The 26,350-nt window shown below is 34.5% G+C and overlaps 1 protein-coding gene across 2 annotated transcripts in view; it reads right to left on the bottom strand.

Moving 5' to 3' along the window:
- Positions 1-8,136: 8,136 nt before the first annotated feature.
- Positions 8,137-26,350, bottom strand: part of LOC132755607 (twitchin-like) — a 29,509-nt gene continuing 11,295 nt past the window's right edge. For both annotated transcript variants that reach the window (XM_060746496.1, XM_060746497.1), the window contains 2 exons: positions 24,336-24,487; positions 8,137-10,737 (listed from right to left, as the gene is read on the bottom strand). In XM_060746496.1, coding sequence (XP_060602479.1) covers positions 10,418-10,737; positions 24,336-24,487 — 472 coding nt within the window. In that variant the 3' untranslated portion in view covers positions 8,137-10,417. The remainder of the gene's footprint in view (positions 10,738-24,335; positions 24,488-26,350) is intronic.

Genomic DNA, 26,350 nt, shown 5'->3' with positions numbered 1-26,350 from the left:
TTGTCTTTTCCATTTGAGACTATCGTCCTGCTTACTTGCGCTGGCGGTTAATTTTAGATGAATTGTTTATACGTGCGTATTGGTTAAAAAATATAAAGATAAAAGAGTGCAGAGGTAAATTTTGTTTCAGCACTCACTAGTTGTTATAAACCTGATTAACACTATAAGAACACAACACGATAACAATCCATTTACAGTACATAAAAGGCATTTACATATTGAATTGTACACTGTAACTTCAAGCAGTCAGATATACGGTTGAGCAAGATACAATTATTAAAAGCAAGATACAATGCTTCATAGAGACGATGCAAAGCTAACTAAGTAAAGAATACGAGTAAGACGATATCTTTTAAGCATGAAAAATATTCAGAGTTCTGGTTGTTGTTATATTTAAGCTTTCTCTTCATATTAATTTGAAGTCACAAACAACACACTCTCACTGAATTGTTGAAATTGAATTCTGTTTTCAGTTTGGTACGTAATTAATCGATACCAACGTGAGAAATAAACGTATTTAAATAATTAGCAATATTCATGTCCATATATGCAAGTAGAATATAAACATAAACTTCAGCTGCTACTATTTATCGGATAGACATCAGCTATCTTAAAAACAAATGGCCTGTAAAAATACCATGTCCTTTTGGAGTTCATGTATACATGTATATGTACATAGGCTTATTGCCTTAAATTAGATATTTTAAAAGAGGGAAGAATTATAAGAAGACAATCTTTTAAGTGAGATAGCAGATTTTCAAAACCGAGATACAAGTGAGCTAGTTAGATACAATAACATTTTCACAACTAGACAAACATCACGGTAACATCATATCATCAGTCATGGTTCCAGACGGGGACAGTTTGAACGATACATTCGTGGTTGTGTCACTATACACAACGAAACCGGTGTTTAACTGCCAATTTACACTAGTTAGATTCGAGACTCGTTAGATTCAGTTGTTGTTTTTTTCTTCTACCTCTATAAGATAGTTTTCACAACCTATTGCCTCCGTGGTCAATTTCTACGCATCAAAACTCAAACTGGTGTTAAATAGCCGATAAACACCGCTGAAACAGTGTATTATTTCTTAATCATAACCTTGTCTACGCAGCTACTATGACAGGGACGGACATCGAATAAACAGACCAGTATTACAGTTTTATTTTTTACAAAGCTTCGGAAAGACATCTTATAAATCAATTTTTTATCGGTTAAGATACATTTCAATCTGATTATTTTCTAGTAGTTTTATGCCATTTATATTATTGTCAAACTTGAGTGTGCTACATTTACAATTATAATTTAAAAACGGTTTTAAGTCGACGGAATAATGTTCTGTTATAAGAAGCTGTTTTAATTTCCCTTTTTTAAAAACTACATAAATGTGTATCAACATTTTTATAAAAGCAACATATCTGTTAAACAGTGGCCAGTGTTATGATTACAGTTTGCATAGGTTCGAGTGACAATGGTTTTATTTTATTCTCTGAATGTACATGTATTTGCAAATTGCAAAGTAAACGTTTCTGACTGAACTGAATGCGTCCATTTTCTTTATGTTTCCTTACTTACAAATTAGTAATATCATTTACGTCACCAGCGAAAAATGGACGCTCGCCTTTTGTGAAAACTTAAACCGAAATGTATGCCTTTTTCAGATTCCTTCTTATTAAACTCTTAAACTTAAACTTATTAAAAGAAAATGACAATGAATAATAATGATCCGTTCTGGAATACTTCGGTAAGGGAATTTTTTTTATTCTTAAAAACAGTTTATCAATAAACGAGTAACAAGTAAATGTTCGGAAATGTTGAAACTATTTTATCTAATTAAATGAAGAATTACATGTATATCGAGTTGAAAATGACCAAACTCATGTCAGATATAAAAGCTAAATGTACACTTATTTATTTGCTGATTACTTGTATTGTACATACAAACCAACCATGTGGACATGTCAAATTTTAACCGCATGTTGTTCAGTGTTTTTTCATCTAAATGGATGCCGCCTGTATGACCTCTCTTCTAGTCACAAAATTTTGACATTTCATTTGGATGTTCAATAAAAAATGGCACTGTCACTTGTAACGTAAAAAACGTTCATGATATTGCTTTGTTTACATTTAAATATACGAAGAATAAACAAGATTTTAAAAAGATGTTCCGGATGACAAAGAGTCGGCAAAATATATTCAAATCGTTATAATTTTTCATTCTAGCGTATGTGTTTTAATTAATTCAACACGGGGGTTCGACTGACACTTTACGAGCTATTATTTCGCGATGTAGTTAACGTTTCATTTAAATCCAGCGCCACATTCGAGGAACACATTTCATCCATGATAAATTGAAAATGTTTAATTTACAGATAAATAGATAAATCCCAAATTTACATTACTTACCTCCCTTACCAAAAGTGGCAGACAATTGGATTGACACAATATGAAAACATCGAAATAAACAGCTAATTTTGGTCAATTGTCAAATGCTTTAATACATATAAAGGAAAATATTATTATAGCACCAAATTGAATATGTATAAGATGTTTATCAGTTTATAAGAAGATGACAGTAGTATGTCAGATTTTTTTTCTTATCTTAATCATATGATATATATTGAGAATGACCCTCAAAATGGCGCGGCCAGGGGAGGTAATAATATGTATATGAAAAGAATCAATTGGATTCGGTAACTCTATAAATGACCTAGCCCATCACTTATTTTAACTTCGCGCGTGTTTCATTGTTAACTGCATTGTATACAATATATTTTTATTGACTTTATAGTAACAATCGCAGGTGTTTTTCTTTTTTTATACTCAATACGTCATATTTTTCGCGCGTGTTCATTGTGACTATATTGTATACAATATATTTTTATTGACTTTATAGTAACAATCGCAGGTGTTTTTTCTTTCTTCTTTTAATAATCAATACGTCATATTTTAATAGAATTTGGTTTATTTATACACATTTCATGGTGAAATGTCGGATAAATTGTTATTACTAGTAGTATTATTATCATCATTATTTTTAAGGCAAATTTGCATTAAAGTGGATTTGACGATCAATTTAGAACAGCAATCACAGATAACACATGGAATTCATTATCTCAGTCCATTTGAATAAATTTCCGTAATACATAATGGTTAAATACAAAACAAAATGGCGGTGTCAGTATTTTAATCTTTTGTCTCCGCTAAAACGCAATTTTATAGGGTACGTACGCACTGTTGCATTTTTGTAAAACAACATAAATGTGCCCGGATGTAACTCATTTTCGTTCGCCGCCATTTTTTTTTTTCGTTTACTGCTTGCCAAAAATGTGACTCTAATTGGTCTATTCAATACAAAAAAAACTATGATAGCATTCATTGTGCGATCGACGCTTCTTTTCCAACTGTCTGTTTTCATCCGTGTTTCCTGTAATCTCGGCATCGTAATTTAAGCATTAACATATCAAGTACAGACCGTTCGAACTCTTTGCACGCTTGTGATCTGTACCACTTCTAAATTTCCGCCTCTTCGTCCATAACTCCGATAATGTCCCAGAAATGAACATTCAGTTTGCTGCCGCGGTCAAGCATTGTGCACGAATGATCACGCTGAGACAGGTAGTTATTTTTGCAGCCAAAGCACAACAAGCGCGAGATATTTTCAAACTTTTTTACAATAGCTTTCGCGTAATGTATCTGCAGCGAAAACTCGAGTGAGCAGACGGACGTACTGTGCTGCTGTCCAACTTTTGATTTGTCTGCTGCTGTAAGCTCCATACTGTGTGACAGTGTTTTAATAATGACAAGTATTTTACGGCCAGCTAGCTCACTTTTTGCCAAGGCCATGTATCCCCTGGCAGACAGACAATATACATTAGCGTGCTAATTGTTGTTTGGATGTGTCTTGAAAAAACATTTCAATACATACCGTCTAATGCCTCCATTCAATCTCGACCGAACTGTTTGCTTATTAAACACTCCGCCATCTTTGATGGCACTTTAAAGCTATACTTATTTTTTTAAGGGATAATCATCTCCCTTTCAAATGGGATTAGCAAATGTGATTAAAAATAAGTTGTGTATTCGTATTTGTATGTTAAATTGTATTTTAATTGTATTGTATTGTTATTATTGTTATTGTATTGTTATCGATTGTTATTCCCCGATATTACTCAGTAACTAATCCTTAATCGATTACGTAACTAATCCCCGATCCCGATCCTGCTCAGGCTCAGGGAACCGCTTCGCAATTATTGCCTGGCCAGTACATTTCCATACTTTATGGGCGATTACAATGCCCAGTACCTGGAAAGCGGTGGTACACGTGATAAATTAATGTTCAAATTTATTTCTGATACAAGTTTAAAGTGTTGTTAATGTATAACCTATGTGCAGAGGACCCATGAACTCGTATGTTTCTTATGATGATAAGTGCCGTACTTTAATTTATCACGTGTGTGTACCCACTGATATTTTAGATTGTGTAACTGGTTGTCAGATTATTGATGACCACTGTCTTAATGTGTCAACACATAGGCCTGTCTTAACAAAATTTACATTTCCAGTTAATTTATCACATGAAAATTTAAATGTTGCTGAATCTGATAAAACAGTGTCTGACACACTGTGACCTTGACACGGCAGGAATTGACCATGCCTATGCAACTATTGTCACAAAAGTGAATAACTGTGCTATGAGCGTATTTCCTAGAAAAAGATATGTGACATTTTTGAAGGCATATTGGAACGACAAACTATCTTCTGCCCGTAAAACAATGTCGGAACTTCGTGCAATATGGTACCGAGAGGGTCGCCCACGGGGTGGTGGTAACCAAGCTTATACAAGCTATAAATGAGGAAATTCCGTAGATTACATAGAAATGTGATATTTAAATATTTGCGTTTCTTAAATGAAGAAATGGATCGTATGGCAGAGCTTGATTCTGATCGTTTTTGGAGACAAGGCAAAGTGACATTATGCTCATATTTTCATAGTCAAGTTGAGCTGAATTGACTTTATATTTCAAAAGATTAACTGTCAAAATGGTGTTTGACAAACAGTTGATATTGGAAAATGTTTTGAGTAAAATTATAAATCTGCCTAAAATCTAAAAAGACTGCCCCACTCTTTTATATAAACTAAGCGTAATAGGTAAATTTTAATGGATATGTACAGAAATTTCGTTGGGATCTCTGCGTTATTTATTGTTTATACGAACTTAATTATTAAATAAAAACGAATTATGGCAAAATGAAAACTTATTTTGATATTCAACCCTTAAAGGGATACTCAGGCAAAATAATGACAAAAATATAAAAATTATCTTTTGTACTCAAATCACCATAAAATGACATTTATTAAAGTCCCAGCATGAATTTCTGTATATATTCTATATATTTTGGGTTTGAAACTTAAATATATCTATTTATCACACACCCGTGCCGATTTAGCGACTCCGTAAATATGGTATTGCACGGCCGTGCATATATTTTGACGCGACGTCATTAGCGTTATACAAACATAGTGTAAAGACGCGCTAAATGTTAGCGTTATACGTACTATAGGCGCGTCAATGAAAAATGACTCTTTATTTCACTTTAAACTGTCTTTATTTTGGGCATGTGATAAATAGAATATTAAATTCGTGTAAGTGCATTACTGAATTTATTACACTCGTTGAATAAAATAATATGCTCGCCAGAGGCTCGCATAATATAATTTTATCCAACTCGTGCAATAAATTCAGTATTAAACTTACACTCATTCACTATCCTCTATATATGTTTAACGAAATTTGGACGCCAACAGAATCACTAAATAGTTTTAAAACAAGTCATGTGATTGAAACAAACCCTGGAAGTTACAATAACAGGTATTGTGGATATTGTATGATTAAAACAAGTCTAAGAAATTGATTTGACATGTTCTTTAACGTTTCAAGAGTACACGGTAACAACTATTGTGAAATCTTAGCGCTTTAACCTGACCCACGCGGGTCAAGTTAGGAAAATACCATTTTATTCTTTATATGGAGAAAATTTTTGTTCCTTTGACTGTTTGGTGTTTTCATTTTGATGACATTAACAGAATAATGAACGAAAAATACAAAACTAAGAAATTAAAATTTTGCCTGTGTCTCCCTTTAACTCATTATATACCCTTGGATGGGCATTATGTCACTTTAAGTGTAGACGCAAAAAAAAAACAATCGAATCTTTGTGCTGGTATTAACTTTGACGGTCGTGTTGTTAGAGACCGGAGTAAAATTACTGATGGATGGAGAAAGTATTTCGAAAATCTGTATTCTTCGACAGAATGTGTTCAATTTGATAATGAATTGTTCAACAGAGTGGAGCGTGAGGCGTCTACTCTCGACAATGTTCAGCATGACACAACCGTCGTTGTACTTCCTGAAGATGTCAGCAATGCAATACTTAGTGTTCCGAAATGTAAAGCAGGCGGGGTTGATAATTTGCAATATAAACTTTTTATACATGCAAGGACTATTATTTCACCTGTACCTGCCAATCTTTTTACTCAAATGCCCCAGTATCTTTTATTGAAGCGCGGTGTGATAGTTACACTACACAAGGGAGGTAATAAACGTAAAGATCAACCAGATAATTATCGCGCGATTACTCTCACACCTGTTGTTCTTAAATTGTTTGAAACTATTGTTATGAATCGATGCAAACACGAAATATTATCATGCATAAACAAACAGCAAGGAGGCTTTCAGGAAGGTTTAGGGTGTTTGATGACTTCATTCATTGTCCGTGAAAGTATCCACTATAAGCGAGAACTTGGATCTTCAGTCTACGTATGTTACCTGGACGGTCGCAAAGCATTTGATACAGTGTGGCATTCTGGTTTGCTGTATAAACTGAGACATGAATGTAACATTGACAATACGTCTTTCAAAGCTATTCAAGCAATGTATACAGATATGCAAAGTTGTGTGAAATTCAAAGGACTTTCTTCAAGTTGGTTCAACGTTGAGCAAGGCACTCGTCAAGGCAGGAAGAGTTCCCCCGTATTTCACTTATTGTACATTAATGACCTTATACGACAGTTAAAAGACAGTGGGCTTGGAATGTGCATTTACAATTTTGATATAGGCTCACCAACCGTTGCAGACGACATGATGCTGATGTCTTACTCAGTGAGCGGTTTAAATGAAATGTTGAACATCTGTAACACATACGCTAATAAATGGCGATACCAATATAATCCTGGAAAGTGTTCTATAGTAGTATACAATGATAACAACAGGGATAATATTAGTAGAACATTCAAACTGGGATCAAACACAATTGCTGAGAAGAATCAATATGTTCATCTCGGCATTATAAGCGACTCATACTTAAACACAAAAAGGTGCATTGAAGAAGCTTGTAGGAAGTTAAGAGGATTGTTTTTGAGCATTTGCAATAGTGGTGTCCATCCAGATAACTTAAATCCTATATCGTCCAAGAAAATCTACAATAGCGTGGTTATTCCTAAAAGTCTTTATGGCTGTGAGTTGTGGGATGTTATTTCTACAACAGATTTACAACTGCTTGAACGATCTCACAGATTTTTTACAAAAAAATACAGTCATTGAAGACAAATACACTCACAGACTACGCACTAAGCTCCTTTGATATGGTGCCCATTGAATCAATAATAGACTACAGAAAGTTGCAATCTTTGGGACAACTATGTCATCTATCAAACAATTATTTAGCAAAAGATATTTTCAACAACAGACTAGTTCGTTTTCTGCAATTTAATACTCCATTCCGTGGATTTTTGCCAGATATCTATAGACTTCTACAAAAGTATCAACTATGCGATGTGTTACATACATACAAAGAAACGGGATCCTTTCCATCGAAAATCGCTTGGAAACGTACACTTACAAAACATATAATTGATACTGAAAAACTTAATCGATATAACAGGCTAATGACAAGTGATCATGGCGACCTTTTAAGGGCTGTGTTAAAAGTGAATGAGCTACATGTACTGTGGCAGATAGCAAAATGTAACCAAACTCTTTTGAATATATGTTCCGTATTAATTTCCGCCATTAGAACCCTCTGTTCAAATGAATATATTCGAACGTGTTCAAAGTGTTCGGTGTTAACGGATGATATGACAACGCATTTGCTGTTGAACTCTTCTGAAACCAATTTATTAATTGGAAGTATGTGGAACATCGTAATCGACCGCCTTGGCATGGACTGGTTTTCGGACTTGATCGGCCGTGGGCCTAGGGAGCAGTGTGTCAGAAGCCTTAGCTTGGCCATCCAGAAAATCGATACGAAATTTTCAAACTTTTGGATTACTAAGTGTATGTTCAAAGTGTACAAAATGCATTATTCAGAAAATAGCACAATTCTTTTGAAAGTATTGTTTTTATTTTATAAGTATCGATGTAATGTCTACTGAAACAAAGCTGAACTTTGTGTATGAATAAGAGAAATAACCATAAATTATGCATATTTGATTTGCATTTATACATGTACATGAAAATTTATATTCGCACATATCTTTTTCATTTAATTGCAAATTTACTGTATGTATTCATAATTGCAAAAGTGTATCGATTTGGACTGTATTAAACTGTTGTTTCATACTTCATTTATAACAGTAGCATTGACGATTTAAGTTTAAAAATGAATGATAATTATCATTAATTAAGTGGTTATAGGAATTAAAAAATATATATTTTGTTAAATAATTCATTCCAAACATCAAAACTTTCCGATTGGCGTTGCTTAAACATATTTTTTAATGAATTGTTCAATCAGTATAACTTTGATTACTATAGAAGTAAATTAAACAGTAACCGTTTACATTGTTTATGAAAATGACATTTCGATTATATAGTGAACTTGTCTAGGTTTTCTAAAAATGTCATTGAATTAAAACTTGTAGATTTGTTTCCCTGCTCTCTATTTCCTAGTGTTTCGTTTTCGTACTAGGGTTAGAGGGAAGTCTAAATCATATAAAGGCATTTTTCTTCGTCTTTATTCTTACTCAGTGCTATACTTTTCAGTTAGGGACAAATCATGTAATTGTGCTGTCCAATGTATACATTTTATAGATTACTTGCATTTGTTTATCTACATTCTGTCTTGTAATGTATATATCACATTTGTATACTTGTTTTGTCTGTAGTTATTTAAAAACTGGTTGTGTAATTGTCGTTCAAATTTTCATATATTATGGAGGATAATAAATAAATAAAATAAGAGCCCGGTTTGAGCCGGGTGATGCTCCCCGAATAGGCTTTGGACACAGGAAAGTACACCTCTTTAGTTTCAGAGTTATGTGTCTTGAAAAAGTTCAAAGTACAATTATTCCAAAATTAGGCAAGGCAGAGTAACTGTTCTTTGCACTGCACTTCTTATCAATGTGATCTATCAACCTACAAAGTTTCTTGATGATATCTCTCATGATTTCCGAGTTATGTCCCTGACAACTTCAAAAAGTAAAAATAAACAAAGGGCAATAACTCCAGAATTAGGCAAGGCAGAGTGATGATTCTTGTGCACTGCACATCTACCTAATGAGATGTATCTACCTACAAAGTTTCATGTTGATATCTCTTATAGTTTTACAGCTTTGTCCTGAACAAGATTTTTCTAAAAGTGGAGATTATTCAAAAATGAGGCTTAACAGAGTTATGGTTCTTTTGCACTGCACCTCTACTCAATGAGATCTATCTACCTACAATGTTTCATCTTGATATCTCTTATAGTTTTAGAGTTATATTCCGGACAAAGTTCAAAGTGTTAAAATTAACAAAGGGCAATAACTCCAAAATAAGGACAAAAAGAGTTATTGTTGTTATGCACTGTACATCTACCGATTGAGATCTATTCACCTACAAAGTTTCATGTTGATATCTCTTATAGTTTAAGAGTAATGCCCCGGACAAGATTATTCTATAAGGGGAGATAATTCAAAAACCAGGCAAAATATAGTTATGGTTCTTTGACACTGCACTCCCCCTCAATGCCCTCTACCACTGTATGAAGTTTCAACAAATTATCTCCAAGGGTTTTCAAGTTATGCTCCGGACAAGACAACGGACGGACAGACGGACGTACCAAATTTTCAGGTTTATGAGCTATTTCTATTGTTCTTTTCTTTTGTTTCCTTGTGGGCAAACTATTGTTTCCTTATGAGCTTACTATTATTTACAGAATGAAGTCCTTTGTTCTCTTTTGTCCAAGTGTACCGTTAGTAAGCTCATATACCTAAATTGTTTGTGCGGACGGACGGACAGACGGACAAGGCGCCGACTATATGCTCCCCCGAAATTTTTCGGGAGCATAAAAAGCAAAATAAAAAAAATGTTTACTATAGTATTTCAAAATATGAAAATGATAAAAATATTCCTTCTGAAAATTTTCAAAATGTCATCATAGCATTTTTTCAAAATGATTTTTTAATAGAGTCCATTCAATTGTAGGTGTTTGTGAACAACTTTTCAAAAGACGCAAAAAATCGCCAACAGTTGGTTGATACTCGTCTACATACGTGCGAATCATTCGATCTATTTTTAAACTTTGACTTCGCTTATCAGCGTCAATATGATCAATAGTTGCTTGTCTTAACTTCAAATGTTTTGCAATTATCTCCCAATCGTGGCCAAAATAGTCGTGAAATCCAACACACATTTCATTTGACAAGGGTGTGTCCAGTAAATCCTTCGGAAGTTCTTCAATCCATATTTGTTTATCTGAAACAACCAATAAAACAGTATCATACTATCGCAAAGTAACGTTATTCACCTAGCTTTAATAGAAACGTTTCCGAAACATTCAGTTCATGTTAGACGTTAGCTATGGGGCAATGATTGAACGGCATGGAATAGCAATTTAGTACGTTTTTGGCTTCAATGGATTAAAATGAAATAAAACATTATTTTTAAAGCATGCAGTGGTAATGCTCATACCATTATATGTTAAAAATGTTCAGTTAAAAAGGGGCAAGCTACACAAATATTGCTTTCAGAATCATGCCCCTTGTCTTACAACTGCACGCACCTTGTCATGATAAGAATTGAATACGTGATGCATAGTGGTGGTTGGTCATGAAATTTGAGCTCTCCGTGTTTTGGGGAAAATTGTGGAAATATCGGTGAAAAAGGACTTATTATTGCTATTTGTCTTTACTTTTTTGTCCATGGACCCGATTTTTATCAATTAATCCCTTCGATTTACAGCTAAAAATAAATTCGGAATCCCGACATCCTTTCGATTTCTATTATGAAAAGACATATATTGGTCTCCCCTTCATGTCATATTAATGAATGAGAACGGAACAAAGCTTTAAATAGATATGACCTTAACATTGAGAAAGCTCGAAAATATATTTATAGAAGTAGTTTAATTAATAGCTATGGTAATTGAACGAACTGGAGAATTTTGCAGAATAAAATGCAAACATATTCAATCATAAATTGCACCCTTTATAATTGATCGAAAAAAATTAAAGTAAATTAATAGCTCCCCTGATTATTTGAATCGACCCCCTGGTGTCCCGAATTTTTGCTATTAGAAGTTGATTCAACTTTGTTTGAAGGCAATCTGTTATATGGTGGTTTGAGTGGATTTTGATTTGCTGAATACTGTGACATGTATCTTAACAACAGAAACTTTCGTCGAGGTGTTATGTGTTTATTGATAGGAATGTAAATACACTTGTGGGTCAGACGAGGATTTTGAAGCAATTCCACAAAATAGTAGATCCATCTCCCAATAAATCTATTAACAATAGCTCTTTATTTAAAACCTATGCCAAGTAGCTTTGATATCTTTGACTCACATAAACATGATGTTAGTGAATTTCCTCATACCCTATGATACCTGTCTTAAATACAGGCAGAGCTGCATTACTGGTACTGGTACTGGTACTGCAGTACGTACTGCAGCGGTTTTGCAAGTACTGGTACTGATACTGAATTACTCTTACAAAATTTTGCTACTACTGGTACTGCATTACTGTCTTAAAAAGTGGTACTGCTACTGCATTACCCAGTACTTTTGGTTTTGATAAAAATTAAAAATAGCATCAATTTTTCTCATAAAATAAAGCTGTAAATGACATTAACTATATTTTTTTTTTGTGAAAAAATAAGTTATTAAATCTATAGATAATTTGCTGCAATATTCCTTCAAATGTTAACAGTATTCATCATAAAAAGCACCAAAGACTTTAAGTAAAAATTAAATTAAGATAAACAGACTCAATAACTCTTTACCCTTAAATATCCTTTTTAAAATCTGTTATTACTTTGTATTTACTATTAAAAGAGCAAAATAAACACTAATTAACTTCTTCTATTCTAAATAATCCCATTTCAAGTGAAAAAAGTGATTTTGTTAGCACCATAAAAAGTTGTTATTTACTTTGGTATAAATTGAATAGAGGTGTGAAGGTGTGAAAGGCAACAAAAGACTGCTGTGTTTAAAATGAAAGATGTTTGCATTGTATTTATACAGTTGACTGGTTACTAAACAATTAGATAGATAGATAGATACTTTATTAACTTAAACTTTTACAAGTTTTTCGTTATAACAAATAATATATGATACAAATTTACAATCACATGACAATGGCATACAAAGGAACATTGAAATTAGTGCATAACATAGTGGGAGAAAGTAAACACATACACACGCACACACGCACGCACGCACACAAGTACACCAACACACACACGCACGCAACGGTAAACAATAATATTTATCACATGGAGAAGGAGGATGGGTATGTGAATACAGTTGCAATTCAGTTTATGAATACAAAAATTATACACAACCTAGATTTAGTAAAGTTCAATATGCAAATAACATTTACTTTTAAGTAGTATAAATGATATGAAAAACTAAACAATTTGACTCGCTTTAACAGAAAAAGCTTTATACAAAAATTTACCGAGATTCTTTACTATTTTAAAATTCCTAGATTGCATCAATTCTACAAATTTGTACACACTTGGATGTCTGTAATAATAAGATTTTATAAAAGTCTTTCTTAATTCATCGTAAAACGGGAAAATGATTACAAAATGATATTCATCTTCTATATGGTTTTTGTTACAAAGTAGGCATTTTCTTTGATTGCGGTCTATTCGATTTGGCGCATATGATGTGCGGCCTGTTTCAATTCTCAGTTTATGTGATGATAAACGCAGTCTTGATGTAGCAATTCTAAACTTTTTAGGTAAAATGTCTATATAAGATTCAAATTCAAAACTATTTTTAATATATCCATACGATACTTCACTGGTAGATAACTTACGTTCCCATTTTTGTTTAAAAACATCAGTTACTCTTCCTTTAAACAAAATATGAAATTTTTTCAAGTCAACTAAACCTGGATTGTACCATACATAGGAAAATCCGTATTCATCTAAAACAGATTTAACATTATAAACCCAATTATTTTTATTATTCTTAATTTCAAGTAGACAATCATATAGTTTACTGATCAAGATATTTTCCGTCGATACAGTTTTGCACCAAAATTTAATAATTCTAACATATCTATTTATATACATTGGAAATCGACCTAACTCTCCATAAATACTATTTGTACATGTTGACATTTTAACATTTAATAATTGTTTACAAAATTTTAAATGAACACGTTCTATTTCTTTCGATTTTCCAAAGCCCCATATTTCGCATCCGTAATTCAAGGTGGCAGCAACAAAAGCATCAAACAGTTGGCACATAACAGAGGGTTTAACGGCATAATGTTTTGTTTTATGTATTAAACATTTAAAGCTTTTAATCCTTTACCTACTAGTGTCGTCTGATTTAAAGTATAAGAGCCCGTGTAATTAAAAACAGTGCCTAGATAATTAAAGTTATTTACAGTTTCTATTAAGCTACCTTTGTATGTCCATTTTTCGTTTGCATTTTACGGGCCTCGCTTTCTGAATACAACAATTTTTGTTTATCAGTGTTGACTTCAAGCCCCCACTTATCACAATATTCATTTAGCAAATCAAGACTATGCTGTAATTCCACAGGACTTTTACCAAGTAAAACCATATCGTCAGCAAATAATAAAAGAATAAAAGTAATATCGTCAAGAGTTAAACCACACAAAGGACTATCTTGTAAGAACAGTTCTAGGTCCTCTATAAAAAGAGAAAATAGTAGAGGCGACATTATCTCCCCTTGTTTCAAGCCCACAGCGCATGCAAAAAAGTCTGAGTAAGAGTTACAAGCCTTTACACATGTTTTAACATGTGAATACATACTTCTTAAAATTCCCAAGATTAGATATGACATGAATATATGTTGTAAATATTGATTGTAAAAAGTATGTTAAAACTAAAAAGTTGTAAATATGTTATGTTAACTTTAAAGTAAATTATGATTTTATTTCTTTGCTGAGTAATACTTGCAATTATTTGTTTGACACTGTATTTTTTTAAACTTTGAAGAATATATAAAAGTAATGGTACTGATACTTAATTACTTCACCAAAAAAAGTACTGGTACTGCAGAACCGAGCTAAAATCTAGTACTGGTACTGGTAATGGTACTGCATAATTTGCCAAGTACTGGTACTGGTACTTAAGTACTACACCCTAAGTACTGATGCAGCTCTGAATACAGGTAACAGTCTTCCATTGATAAATAATGTTTCAATATATCAACATACCGTGCAAATTTATTCATGATTTTAAATGTACCATCATTTTTGTTAACGCGTATAACAAACAAATCCTGAATTTAGTCTTTTAGAAATTCATCCCAAACTTTTCATTCCAATGTGTGTTTTTCTTTCAGTATTTATCTGAGACTTAAAATGTAGCTACTATATCTTAAGTGCAAGGCATCAAAATAAACCATTTTTCTTAATATAGAAAAATGCCTCTTTTTGTTTTTATTTTGATATGCTGTTTGTATATTTGTTACAATTATAGTAAAAAAAAAACAGACTTTGTTCAATTAGACTACTGTTTTTATGTTCCAAAGAAAATACAATTGCTTTTTTTATTTTCAGCAAGCCGACCAAAGCTCATGATGAACAATGTCTTCCGTCTGCCCATCCATCTATGATATACATGTACATTTCTGGTAAAATCAAATTAACCATTGAAAAGTGTAAAAGAATATTTGGTCATCAGATGTCTACTTGTTCATCGTTAATTGCTGCATTTCTTGCTTGGACGCCATTTGATGCTTTGCAACAATGCATTTCTTGTTCAACATAATACACCATTTGGCGCAAAACATGTAACGGACATTTTGAAAATAAAGTCGATTTGGCTTATTTACATGTGGATTTGTTGTTGATATTTGAAGAAAGTGAGAAGCATAGATGAAACAGGAAATGTTCATGTTTTGAAAAAAAATATAAAGATATAGATAGAAGGGTGACAGCAACCGAGGAATCTGATATTTTTATAAGCAGTGAATACGAAGAAACTAAAACAAGAGGGACCTGATGACCCTAGATCGCTCACCTGAATTATCAAACTCATCCAAACAATTAACTAGACATGCATTCTGACCAAGTCTCATGACAGGTGAGTCAAACATGTGACCACTACAGTGTTAACAAGTTAACAAGGATTATCCATGTTTGAGCAGTGCGACCTAGTTTTTTACCCAAGTGACACATATTCAAACTTGACCTAGAAATCATCAAAACAAACTTTCAGACAAATTTCCAGGATACTTGGATCAAAACAGTAGCAACTAGAGTGTTAACAAGATTTTTATATTTTAAGCTCCGGTTACCTAGTTTCACATTCGATTTCGGACTCATCTGAGCAATTCCCTAGACAAGCATCCTGACCAAGTTTGATGATAATTGAGTCGAAAATGTGACAACTAGAATGTTAACAAGGTTTTTCCATATTTGGGCGGTGTGACTTAGTTTTTCATCCAAGATGACCCATGTTCGATCTTGACTTAGTAATCATCAAAACAAACTTTCAGACCAATTAACAGAATATTTGGATCACAACAGTAGCCACTAGAGTGTTAACAAAATTTTTCTATTTTTAGCTCCTGTGACCTAGTTTTTCATCCGATGTGTCCCATGTTCAATTTATTCCCAGCAACGACCTAGACAAGTTTCCTGACCAAGTTTGATGACAATTGAGTCTAACTTGTGAACATTAGAGTGTTAACAAGGTTTTTCTATTTTTAGCTCCTGTGACCTAATTTTTAACATCCGAGATGACCCATGTTTGAACTCATCCGAGCTATCACCTAGACAAGCATCTTGATCAAGTTTGATGATGATTGATGCAAAAATGTGACCGCTAGAGTGTTAACAAGGTTTTTCTATTTTTAGCTCCAGTGACCTAGTTTTTCATCCGAGATGACCAATGTTCGAACTCATCCAAGCTATCAACCAGATAAGCATCCTGACCAAGTTTGATGATGATTGATGCAATAATGTGACCGCTAGAGTGTTAACAAGGTTTTTCTATTTTTAGCCCCGGTGACCTAGTTTTTCATCCGAGATGACCCATATTCGAACTCATCTGAGCTATTATCTTAACAAGCATCCTGACAAAGTTTGATGATGATTGGGACAAAAATGTGACCACTAGAGTGTTCACAAGGTTTTTCTATTTTTAGCTCCTCTGACCTAGTTTTTCATCAGAGATGACCCGTGTTTGAACTCATCCAAGCAATTGACTAGACAAGCATTCTGACCAAGTTTGATGATGATTGGTTCAAAAATGTGACCACTAGAGTGTTCACAAGGTTTTTCTATTTATAGCTCCTGTGACCTACTTCTTCATCCGAGATGACTCATGTTCGAACTCATCCGAGCTTTCAACTAGATAAGCATCCTGACCAAGTTTGATGATGATTGAGGCAGAAATGCGACCGCTAGAGTGTTCACAAGCAATTGTTGACGGCCGACGGACGACGGACATTCACCGATCCTAATAGCTCACCCTGAGCTAAAAACTAGAAATGTGTCCATAGGACACGGATGCCCCCACACGCCACTGTTCTGTCAATCTTATGACTCTAAAAATCACAAAGGGCCATACTTCTGTTAAATTTGGTTGCAGCAAAAATTCCTTTCTTTACTACCATCTACACATTAAAGTTGATCATCCCTGGAAGTTTAAGCAAAATCTGCCATCCGGTTTAAGAGGAGTTGCATTCACAAACTTTCTACATAGTATATAGTGAAAAAATCAACAAAGGGCCATAATTCTGTAAAATTTGGTTGCAGGGCAAAAATTCCTTCCTTTACTGCCATTTAACACATTAAGGTTGTTCATCCTGTAAGTTTAAGCAAAATCTGCCATCCGGTTTAAGAGAAGTTGTGCTTCATAAAAATTCTACATAGTATAATAGTGAAAAAAATCAACAAAGGGCCATAAATTCTGTAAAATTTGGTCGCAGCAAAAATTCTTCCTTTCACTGGCCATTTACACATTTAAGGTTGTTCATCCCTGTAAGATTTAAGCAAAATCTGGCCATCCGGTTTAAGAAGAGTTGCGTTCACAAAATTTCTACATAGTATCTAGTGAAAAAATCAACAAAGGGCCATAATTCTGTTAAATTTGATCTCAGCGAAAATTCTTTCCTTTACTACCATCTACACATTAAGGTTGTTCATCCCTGTAAGTTTAAGCAAAATCTGCCATCCGGTTTAAGAGGAGTTGCGTTCACAAGATTTCGGGACGTACGGACGGACTGACGGACGGATAAGTGCAACGCTATATGCTCCCACATTGTGGGGGCATAAAAAACTTGAAAAATCAAAATCGAAATTAAACAAGGGTGCCAAAGTCACAAAATACGCCCGTTTACAAAAGCTTTAGATGGAGATGGGGGCATTATGGATAAGTTTTATCTAGCAAGCAAGTTTTTATTCTTGGCACTGTGTTGTTAAATGAACCTTAAAACAAAATCAGTAGGGAAGATATGCACAGGATGTGTGACCTTGACCTTGGTCGCAGGGACCTGAATTTTCATGCACGGCACTCAGCCCTCACAATGATGAACATTTGTGCCAAATTATATTGAAATCCCTCTATGCATGTAGAAGTTTTGCTCCAGACAAGCGTTTTTCTATGAGCTCTAACTGTGACCTTCACCTTTGACCTAGAGACTTGGTTCATATGCAGGGCACTACGTCTCATGGTGGTGAAAAATCTATAAAGTTAACATTACAATTACTCCATGCATGTAGTAAAAATATGCTCCGGACAACATCTGGATATTTAATCATCTCCAGTAAACCTTGACCATGCAAAATATTAACCTAAATTAAATGTGTCACACCTGTAGTCATCATAGTTACCATTTGTGCTACAATCCATCAATTAATGATGACTAAATGGTCCTATACAACATCTTCAAAATTTTTATCTGAACTTTGACCTCTATGTGTAACCTTGACTTTGGTCGCAGGGATCTGAATTTTTGCGTGCGACACTCAGCCTCACAATGGTGAACATTTGTGCCAAGTTATATTGAAATCCCCCAATGAATGTAGCAGGTTTTTGCTCTGGACAAGCGTTTTTCAATGAGCTCTAAAGTGTGACCTTTGACCTTTGACCTGGAGACCTGGATCATGCATGGAGCAATACATATCATGGTGATGAACATTTCCATAAAGTATTATAAAAATTCTTCCATACATGTAGGAGATATGCTCCAGACAAAATCTGGATATTTCATCATCTTTAGTGACCTTGACCTTTCATATATTGACCTAAAGTACATGTGTCACATCCGTAGTCATGATAAATGACCATTTGTGTTACAGTCCCTCAAGAAATGATGATTAAATCGTCCCTATACACATCTTTCATATTTTTATCTAAACTTTGACCTCTATGTTTGACCTTTGACCTTGGCTGGCAGGGTACCTGAATTTTGTGTGGCGCGACACTCCGTTTCACAATGGTGAACATTTGTGCCAAGTTATATTTTGAAATCCCTCTATGCATGTTGAAGTTTTGCTCCGGACAAGCGTTTTTCAATGAGCTCTAAGTGTGACCTTGACCTAAGACCCTAGTTCATGTGCGTGACATGGCTTCTCATAATGGTGAACATTTCTATGAAAATTTTCATTAAAATCCCTCCATGCGTGTAGGAGATATGCTCCGGACAAAATCTGGATATTTCACCATATTTAGTGACCTTGACCTTGATATATTGACCTAAATTATATGAATCACAGAGCCATAGTCTGATAATGACCATTTGTGTTACAAATCCCTCAATAAATGATGACTAAATGGTCCCTATACACACATCTTCATATTTTTATCTGAACTTTGACCTCTAATGTGTGACCTTGACCTTGGCCCGCAAGGACCTGAATCTTGCGCGCGACACTCCGCCTCACAATGGTGAACATTTGTGCAAAGAATATTGAAATCCCTCTAACATGTGGAAGTTTTGCTCCGGACAATCATTTTTCAATGAGCTCTAAGTGTGACCTTGACCTTTGACCTAGAGACCTGGTTCATGTGCACGACACTGCTCCTCATAGTGGTGAACATTTCTATGAAGTTTCATTAAAATCCCTCCATACATGTAGGAGATATGCTCCGGACAAAATTGGACGCCGAATACCCGCCCGCCCATACGCCCGCCCGCCAGGGGCGTTCCCATAATACGTCCCGTTTTTCAAATGGGCGTATAAAAAAGAAAAAGATGATTGCATTGTTTTTGTTTGTTTGTCTGCTTGTTTTGGGTTTTACGTCAGTTTAGGTCATATCGCAACATTCCAGCTTTACTGGTGGAGGAAGACCTCAGGTGCCCTTCCGTGCATTATTTCAGGCACGAACGGGCCACCTTAGTAGAACCACCGACGTTCTGTAAGCTAGCTGGATAGCTTCCTCACATGAAAGAATCCAAAAGTCAGATATCTTTTCTTGAAGCTGAAAGTCACAAGTTAAATAGAAAAGTCGATGAATAGGAATCTCGTAGCTTGCGTGACAATTTACTTTTCCACGGTATACCGGAAACTGAAAAGGAGGATTGTGAAGCACTTGTGTTGAATTTAATAGATACTTCCTTGGACATTAAAGACTCCATTGATATTGCTCGTGCTCATAGAATAGGGCAAACTAGAACTATCACTAAATGTGATTAATACCCCTGCAAGACTGCTTCGAAAATGAGGAAGTTACTGGCAACAGAATACCTTGCAAAAGAATTGAAATAGAATTATGGTTGTGGTCAATTTAAAATAGTTGTAGTTTGTGCATGTTGCTTTTTCTTTCAATGCGTTTGACCATTAATGAAGTTTTATCAAAATACGTTGTAATAAGTCCAAAAAGAGTTACGATTCTTGAGCACTGCACTACCTCTCATTGCGCTTGACCTTTGAATGAAGTTTCATTCAATTCTAAACATTAGTTTTAAAGTTATGCACCTGACAAGGAAAAGGAACACAGGACAATAACTCTACAAACACTGAAGATGGAGTTATGGTTATTGTACACTGCACTTCTTCTCATTGCGCGTGACCATGGTATGAAGTTTCTTTGAATTCCAACCATTAAATTTCAAGTTATGCACTGGACAATAAAAAGTAACAAAGGGCAAAAACTCTTAAATGAGTCAAGAAATAGTTATGGTTTCTGTGCACTGCGCTTTCTCTCAGTATACTTGACTACTGTATAAAACTGTACTGAATTCCAACTAGTATTTTTAAAGTTATGCTCTGGACAACAACAAGAGGGCCATGATGGCCCTAGATCGCTCACCTAGACAAGCATCCTGACCAAGTTTGATGATAATTGAGTCGAAAATGTGACCACTAGAATGTTAACAAGGTTTTCCCATATTTGGGCGGTGTGACCTAGTTTTTCATCCAAGATGACCCATGTTCGATCTTGACTTAGAAATCATCAAAACAAACTTTCAACCCAATCAACAGAATATTTGGATCACAACAGTAGCCACCAGGGTGTTAACATGCTTTTTCTATCTTTAGCTCCGGTGACCTAGTTCTTCATCCGAGATTGTTTACATTTCAAATTGAAATATTTTAATGCTCCATTCATTTCTGTGACAAAATTTCGTAACAGACGCCATACTGATGTACGTGCGATCGGAATGGATTGAGGGCCAATCTTTTTTGTTAATTTCCTTCGTTTAGTAGAAGGTCTTTGCCCCTTAAGCTATTGTTACGAAATGACTACTACATTGTGTTCTTTTTACTATCACGCATTAAGATGTCCCCTTTTTCAGTACTTGAAAATGAAGGAAAAACAGAAAAAAAGCAAAAGCAAAATCCTCCCATCTTTAAAGGAGGAAAATAATGTACATAAAAAGCAGAACTTATTATTACAAAAACGTTGTCACTGACAAGTAACTTATGCCCCAAACTTATGCCCCCGAAAGGAAACTTTGACTGAAATCCGCAATATATGCCAACGTTGGCTTTTGAGAAAATATCTTTCCTAAAATTAAGATATCATAACTGTGCCAAAATAAAAAAAAGGTTCAATCATGACACTATGCACAGCTAGGCATGGTGACAAATAATCCTGTGAAGTCTCACTGATATCCCTAGCGGTTTTAGCGATTTATCGTGGACACGCTTATTTTACAAAAAAAACTGTTAAGGGGCCATAACTGCGCCAAAAATCAAGCAGAATATCAAGATAGTATGCATAACTTAGCTTAGTGACAAACAATTCTGTGAAGTTTCACTGAAATTCCTCCAGTGGTTTTAAGGACGAATCAAGTACAAGATGACCTGACGGACGGACATTGCGATAACTCTATCCCGCCCTTTCGGGAGAGGGTGGGATTAAACTGTTTTTGTTAAAAAAATAGGGCAATGGGTAAATATAATAATTTGTCATGATAAGATAAAATCTCTTTTGTATGAACATGTCTGGAAGAATATTATCATATATTTGACAATTATTGGGTTAACGTTTCGGGGTATTGCATTTATAAAGAGACTGTTAAGTTATAGAAAAGGAAAAACAGCAAAAACACCATAAACTCAGGGTAATATATGCCCAAAAGTAAATTTGTTTGAGTAATAAATCTAATCTTTCAATCAGGGTAGAGATCCAATAAAGAAACTTGTAGTAAAAATGTTTCTCATAATTATCCTTATATGACCTAAAAAGTAGAGGTTTTTTAGTCTAAGTGCATGATCCATGAAACTTGAACACTGATTCATAACAAGAGCGATCAGTAATCACATGTGTCGCCTCATGATGGCCAATTTCATGTTTGGACAAATTTTGTGACACACGGACAGCCAGACGGACAGTGCACAACTAGACTTGGTACTGATCATTCCTGTAAAGTTTTGATAAAATTGCACCAGTAGTTTATGAGGAGTAGTCCGGACAAGCTTTTGTGTATCTGGCAACACACAGAAAAAAAACACCTTTTTATCAAAGGGCCATAACTCAGCCAAAAATCATTCAACCGGAAAACCCGTGCAATATGCGCAAGGACTTGAGCTACAGATCAATCCTGTAAAGTTTCATTGAAATTGCATTAGTGGTATAAGAGAAGTAGTCGGGACAAACTTTTAAAATAAAAATTATTAAAGGGCCATAACTCAAACAAAAATCATTTAACCGGAAAATGCTGACAATATGTACAACTAGACTTGGTACTGATCATTCCTGTAAAGTTTGGATGAAATTGCACCTGTAGTTTATGAGGAGTAGTCCGGACAAGCGTTTGTGTATCTGGCAACACAGAGAAAAAAACACCTTTTTATCAAAGGGCCATTACTCGGCCAGATATCATTCAACCGGAAAACCCTTGCAACATGCGCAAGGACTTGAGCTACAGATCAATCCTGTAAAGTTTCATTGAAATTGCATTAGTGGTATAAGAGAAGTAGTCCGGACAAACTTTAAAATTAAAAATTATTAAAGGGCCATAACTATAATTAAACCGGAAAATGCTGACAATATGCACAACTAGACTTGGTACTGATCATTCCTGTAAAGTTTGGATGAAATTGCACCAGTAGTTTATGAGGAGTAGTCCGGACAAGTTTTGTGACGGACGGACGGACGGACAGACAGACAGACGGACAGACAGACGACGGAGAAGTGATCCCTATATGTCGCCACTACTCCGTAGAGGCGACACAAAAATTGTACAGAGGTCTTAAAGGCAATGCTATATGCCAAATATAGAGGCATAAAATGTTTTTTCCTATACCTTAGTCAGAAGACTAGTTGAAGGAAGTGACTTCCGGTCCAATGCCACTTTATATAACTTTCGTAGAAACCTTCAAATTGATGCTCTATGACATATATCTACGCTGGTGTCTTTGTCGTTTCACACAATAAGACATCAATGTCTTTTCCTATCATATAGTGATCTCAGGCACATGATATCAATTTTACATATCTTATTTCTTAGCATTATAGTTTTACAAAATATGATGAAATGTGGTTTTCATAAAAGCTTTTTAAAAATAAGTGAACCAAGGGTTGGGGCCAAAATTGATCAATTGGCATGGTTGTAGCAGTAATGTAGGGGCCCAACGAGAATTGAAAATTAAAACTCTAGCATTGGATTTGCCCCAAAGTAAGTTTTTAATTTTATTTTAAAAATTTTTTAAAATTTTTTGGGGTTTTGGGGTTTTGAAAAATTTTTTATAGGCCATGATAATAGCAGTTAATTGAAATTAAAAAGTGATGGAAATGCAAAACTACCCGTTGTGTATAAATGTATAAGTCTACAAAATCAAGTGCCCCTGGGAAAGGGCTATATTGAACTGAAATACAAGACTCATATTAGTTTTGTTATAGTCGATAAGGCAATGCTACATGCATTTCAGCTCTAGACATTATAGTTTCATATGTAAGTCTAAGGTAGCCTGAACCTGTGTTCCGAAAAGAGTTTAAATATAAAAATAATAGTATATAGTATATAGTATAATAATATAATATATAGTAATATTATAATTATATTCAATAAAGTAATATTTCTGTGACAAATAGTTTTAAGTTATTTTTGTTGGCTGAAAAGAAACAGAGCGGACACAAAAGTTAAATTGATTCTAAATGATTAAGTGTGACCATGACCTGAGAAAAGTCAAATCTGCGCTCTATACATCGTCTTAATATGATTAACATTTCAGACAAGTATCAATAGTTTTAACCGAATCAAAAGTTACAGACCGAACACAAAAAACTACTTATAGACAGACGGATGACAAAAGTTCATTGCATTACACGCCTATATTTTTTGTCGAGCCTATGAAAGGTAAAAACAGATTCGTGAATAAATGACACTATTGTGTCAAATTGACCAAAGTATTAGTGAATGTATACAAATTATATCAAATATCTGGAAATGATGAAATTAATCATACTTGGGGGTGGTTGAACCTTGATTGGTTCAGAATAGTTACTGAACTCTCCAGTACCGGCATTGTTGCAGGCTGCTACACGGAACTCATATTCTTTACCATCTTGCAAACCCTCTACTGTGAACTCGGTGACTTGGTTGACAGAATAACTGCTTCTGTGTAACAAAATGAACAAGATATATAGTACTTAAATAGATTAAAAGGAATATTTGCATATTTAACCTATTAACCTATGAACATCACAGATATCGATGATTTTAGTATGAAAACATGTACATATGTGAGCTTTAGTTCAGCAGCCTTATTTTGTAAAGACAGAGCGTAGGTATGACGCCAAAGCCCCCCCCCCCTATCGGCGGCGGCAGAACTGTGTCTTTGTATCAATAAAACGGCCTGTTTTTAACAATTTCTCATTTCTTCGTTTCAAGTTAAAAATGTTCAGTACATGTATGCGTTTATATGATGACATTCTCCGAAAGCTGAATATACTGCGATTCTAAGGTTAATTTCTCACCCTTTTAAAGTATATATCTGTTAAAAAAATAGTGCGTCATAGTAATACCAATTGTGAAATAAAAATTGCTATATGGTGAATTTTATTTTAATATTTTAAGCATGTGTAGTGAAATTTAGAAGGAAAATATTCAAGCAATAAAAATAGGGTCAATGATATTTTGTTATTACTGTTTTGATATAAATCAAGAGGACCATGATGGCCCTTTTTATCGCTCACCTGATTATTGAGGCTCATAATTAAAAACTTTAGCAATAATAAAAGGCAGGTATAATGTCATAAACATACAATGATATCATAACTTTCATATCTGCATCTGAAATAGTGCAAATGTTAACAAAGCTATATCACACATAAATGCCTTTTTAAGTTCTGTGACCTTTACTGACCTCAGATGAGCCTTATCCAAACCTGAACATGAAATCATTCAAACAATCTTTCTGACCAATGTCCAGGGTATTTGGGCTAAACATGTAACCTCGTGGGGCAATGACAAAGATTTTGCATTTTTGGTCTGTGTGAACATGATTTTGACCATGGATGAGTCATGTTCAAAGCTGAGCTGGAAATCATCAACCAACTTTCTGACAATTTTTGAAAATATTAAGTTAACCCATTACTTCATATACACGCCTTTTAATGCCTTTTTCACCCCCCCCCCCCTTTTTGTTGTCTCAAATGATGAAAAATGCCTTATTTAGGCCCCAAACACTTGTTTCTGTTTGAGAAATGTTGCTAAAAAAAGTGACCTCTTTTTCGGCGCGGCCCCCAACCAAAAGATACATCAGGGGGTTGCCAGAAGGGGGATGTGCCCCCTTCTGTTTGGGGGGATTTGAAGGGGGGCGGAGTCCCCCTCATCGCCAAGAAAATTTTGGACTTGTGAGAGGCTGTAAATGACCCCAGATTGATCATAAGGTAACATGTAACCAACGTTGAAAAGCATTTGACTCTATCTCAATCCATTGAGAAGTTGCAGCACTTTGAAATCAATTTTGATGGAAAAAATCAACGCAAAATAGTGTTTTTTTGCAATTTTGAGATGTCCCCTCGTTGCCATGGTAACAGAAAATTTAAGCCTGATCATGTTGTTGCAAGGGCAATGGTCCAGTCAACATTTGTGCCAAGTTTGATTAGTGTTGAAGCAGTTTTTATAGTATTATAGCAATTTGAACTTGTAACGGGAGACTTTTCAATGAAAACAGCCATTTTTCACAAAATGCTCATGAAGTAATGGGTTAATGAAAAAAATAAAAAAATCTACAAAACAACAATTTTTCTTCAAATTTATATGACAGGCCATGTTTAAACATGAAAAAACGTGATTTAGGGTAATTTCAAGTATTTTTCATCATTTTCTGTTAACCCATTACTTCATATACACGCCTTTTAACGCCTTTTTCACCCCCCCCCCTTTTTGTTGTCTCAAATGATGAAAAATGCCTTATTTAGGCCCCAAACACTTGTTTCTGTTTGAGAAATGTTGCTAAAAAAAGTGACCTCTTTT

The sequence above is a fragment of the Ruditapes philippinarum genome, unplaced genomic scaffold (genome assembly GCF_026571515.1).
Source record: "Ruditapes philippinarum isolate M1 unplaced genomic scaffold, ASM2657151v2 ctg3146_1_1_1_1, whole genome shotgun sequence".
NCBI classification, from domain to species: Eukaryota; Metazoa; Mollusca; class Bivalvia; order Venerida; family Veneridae; genus Ruditapes; species Ruditapes philippinarum.
This window is presented reverse-complemented; position numbering and strand designations above follow the sequence as displayed.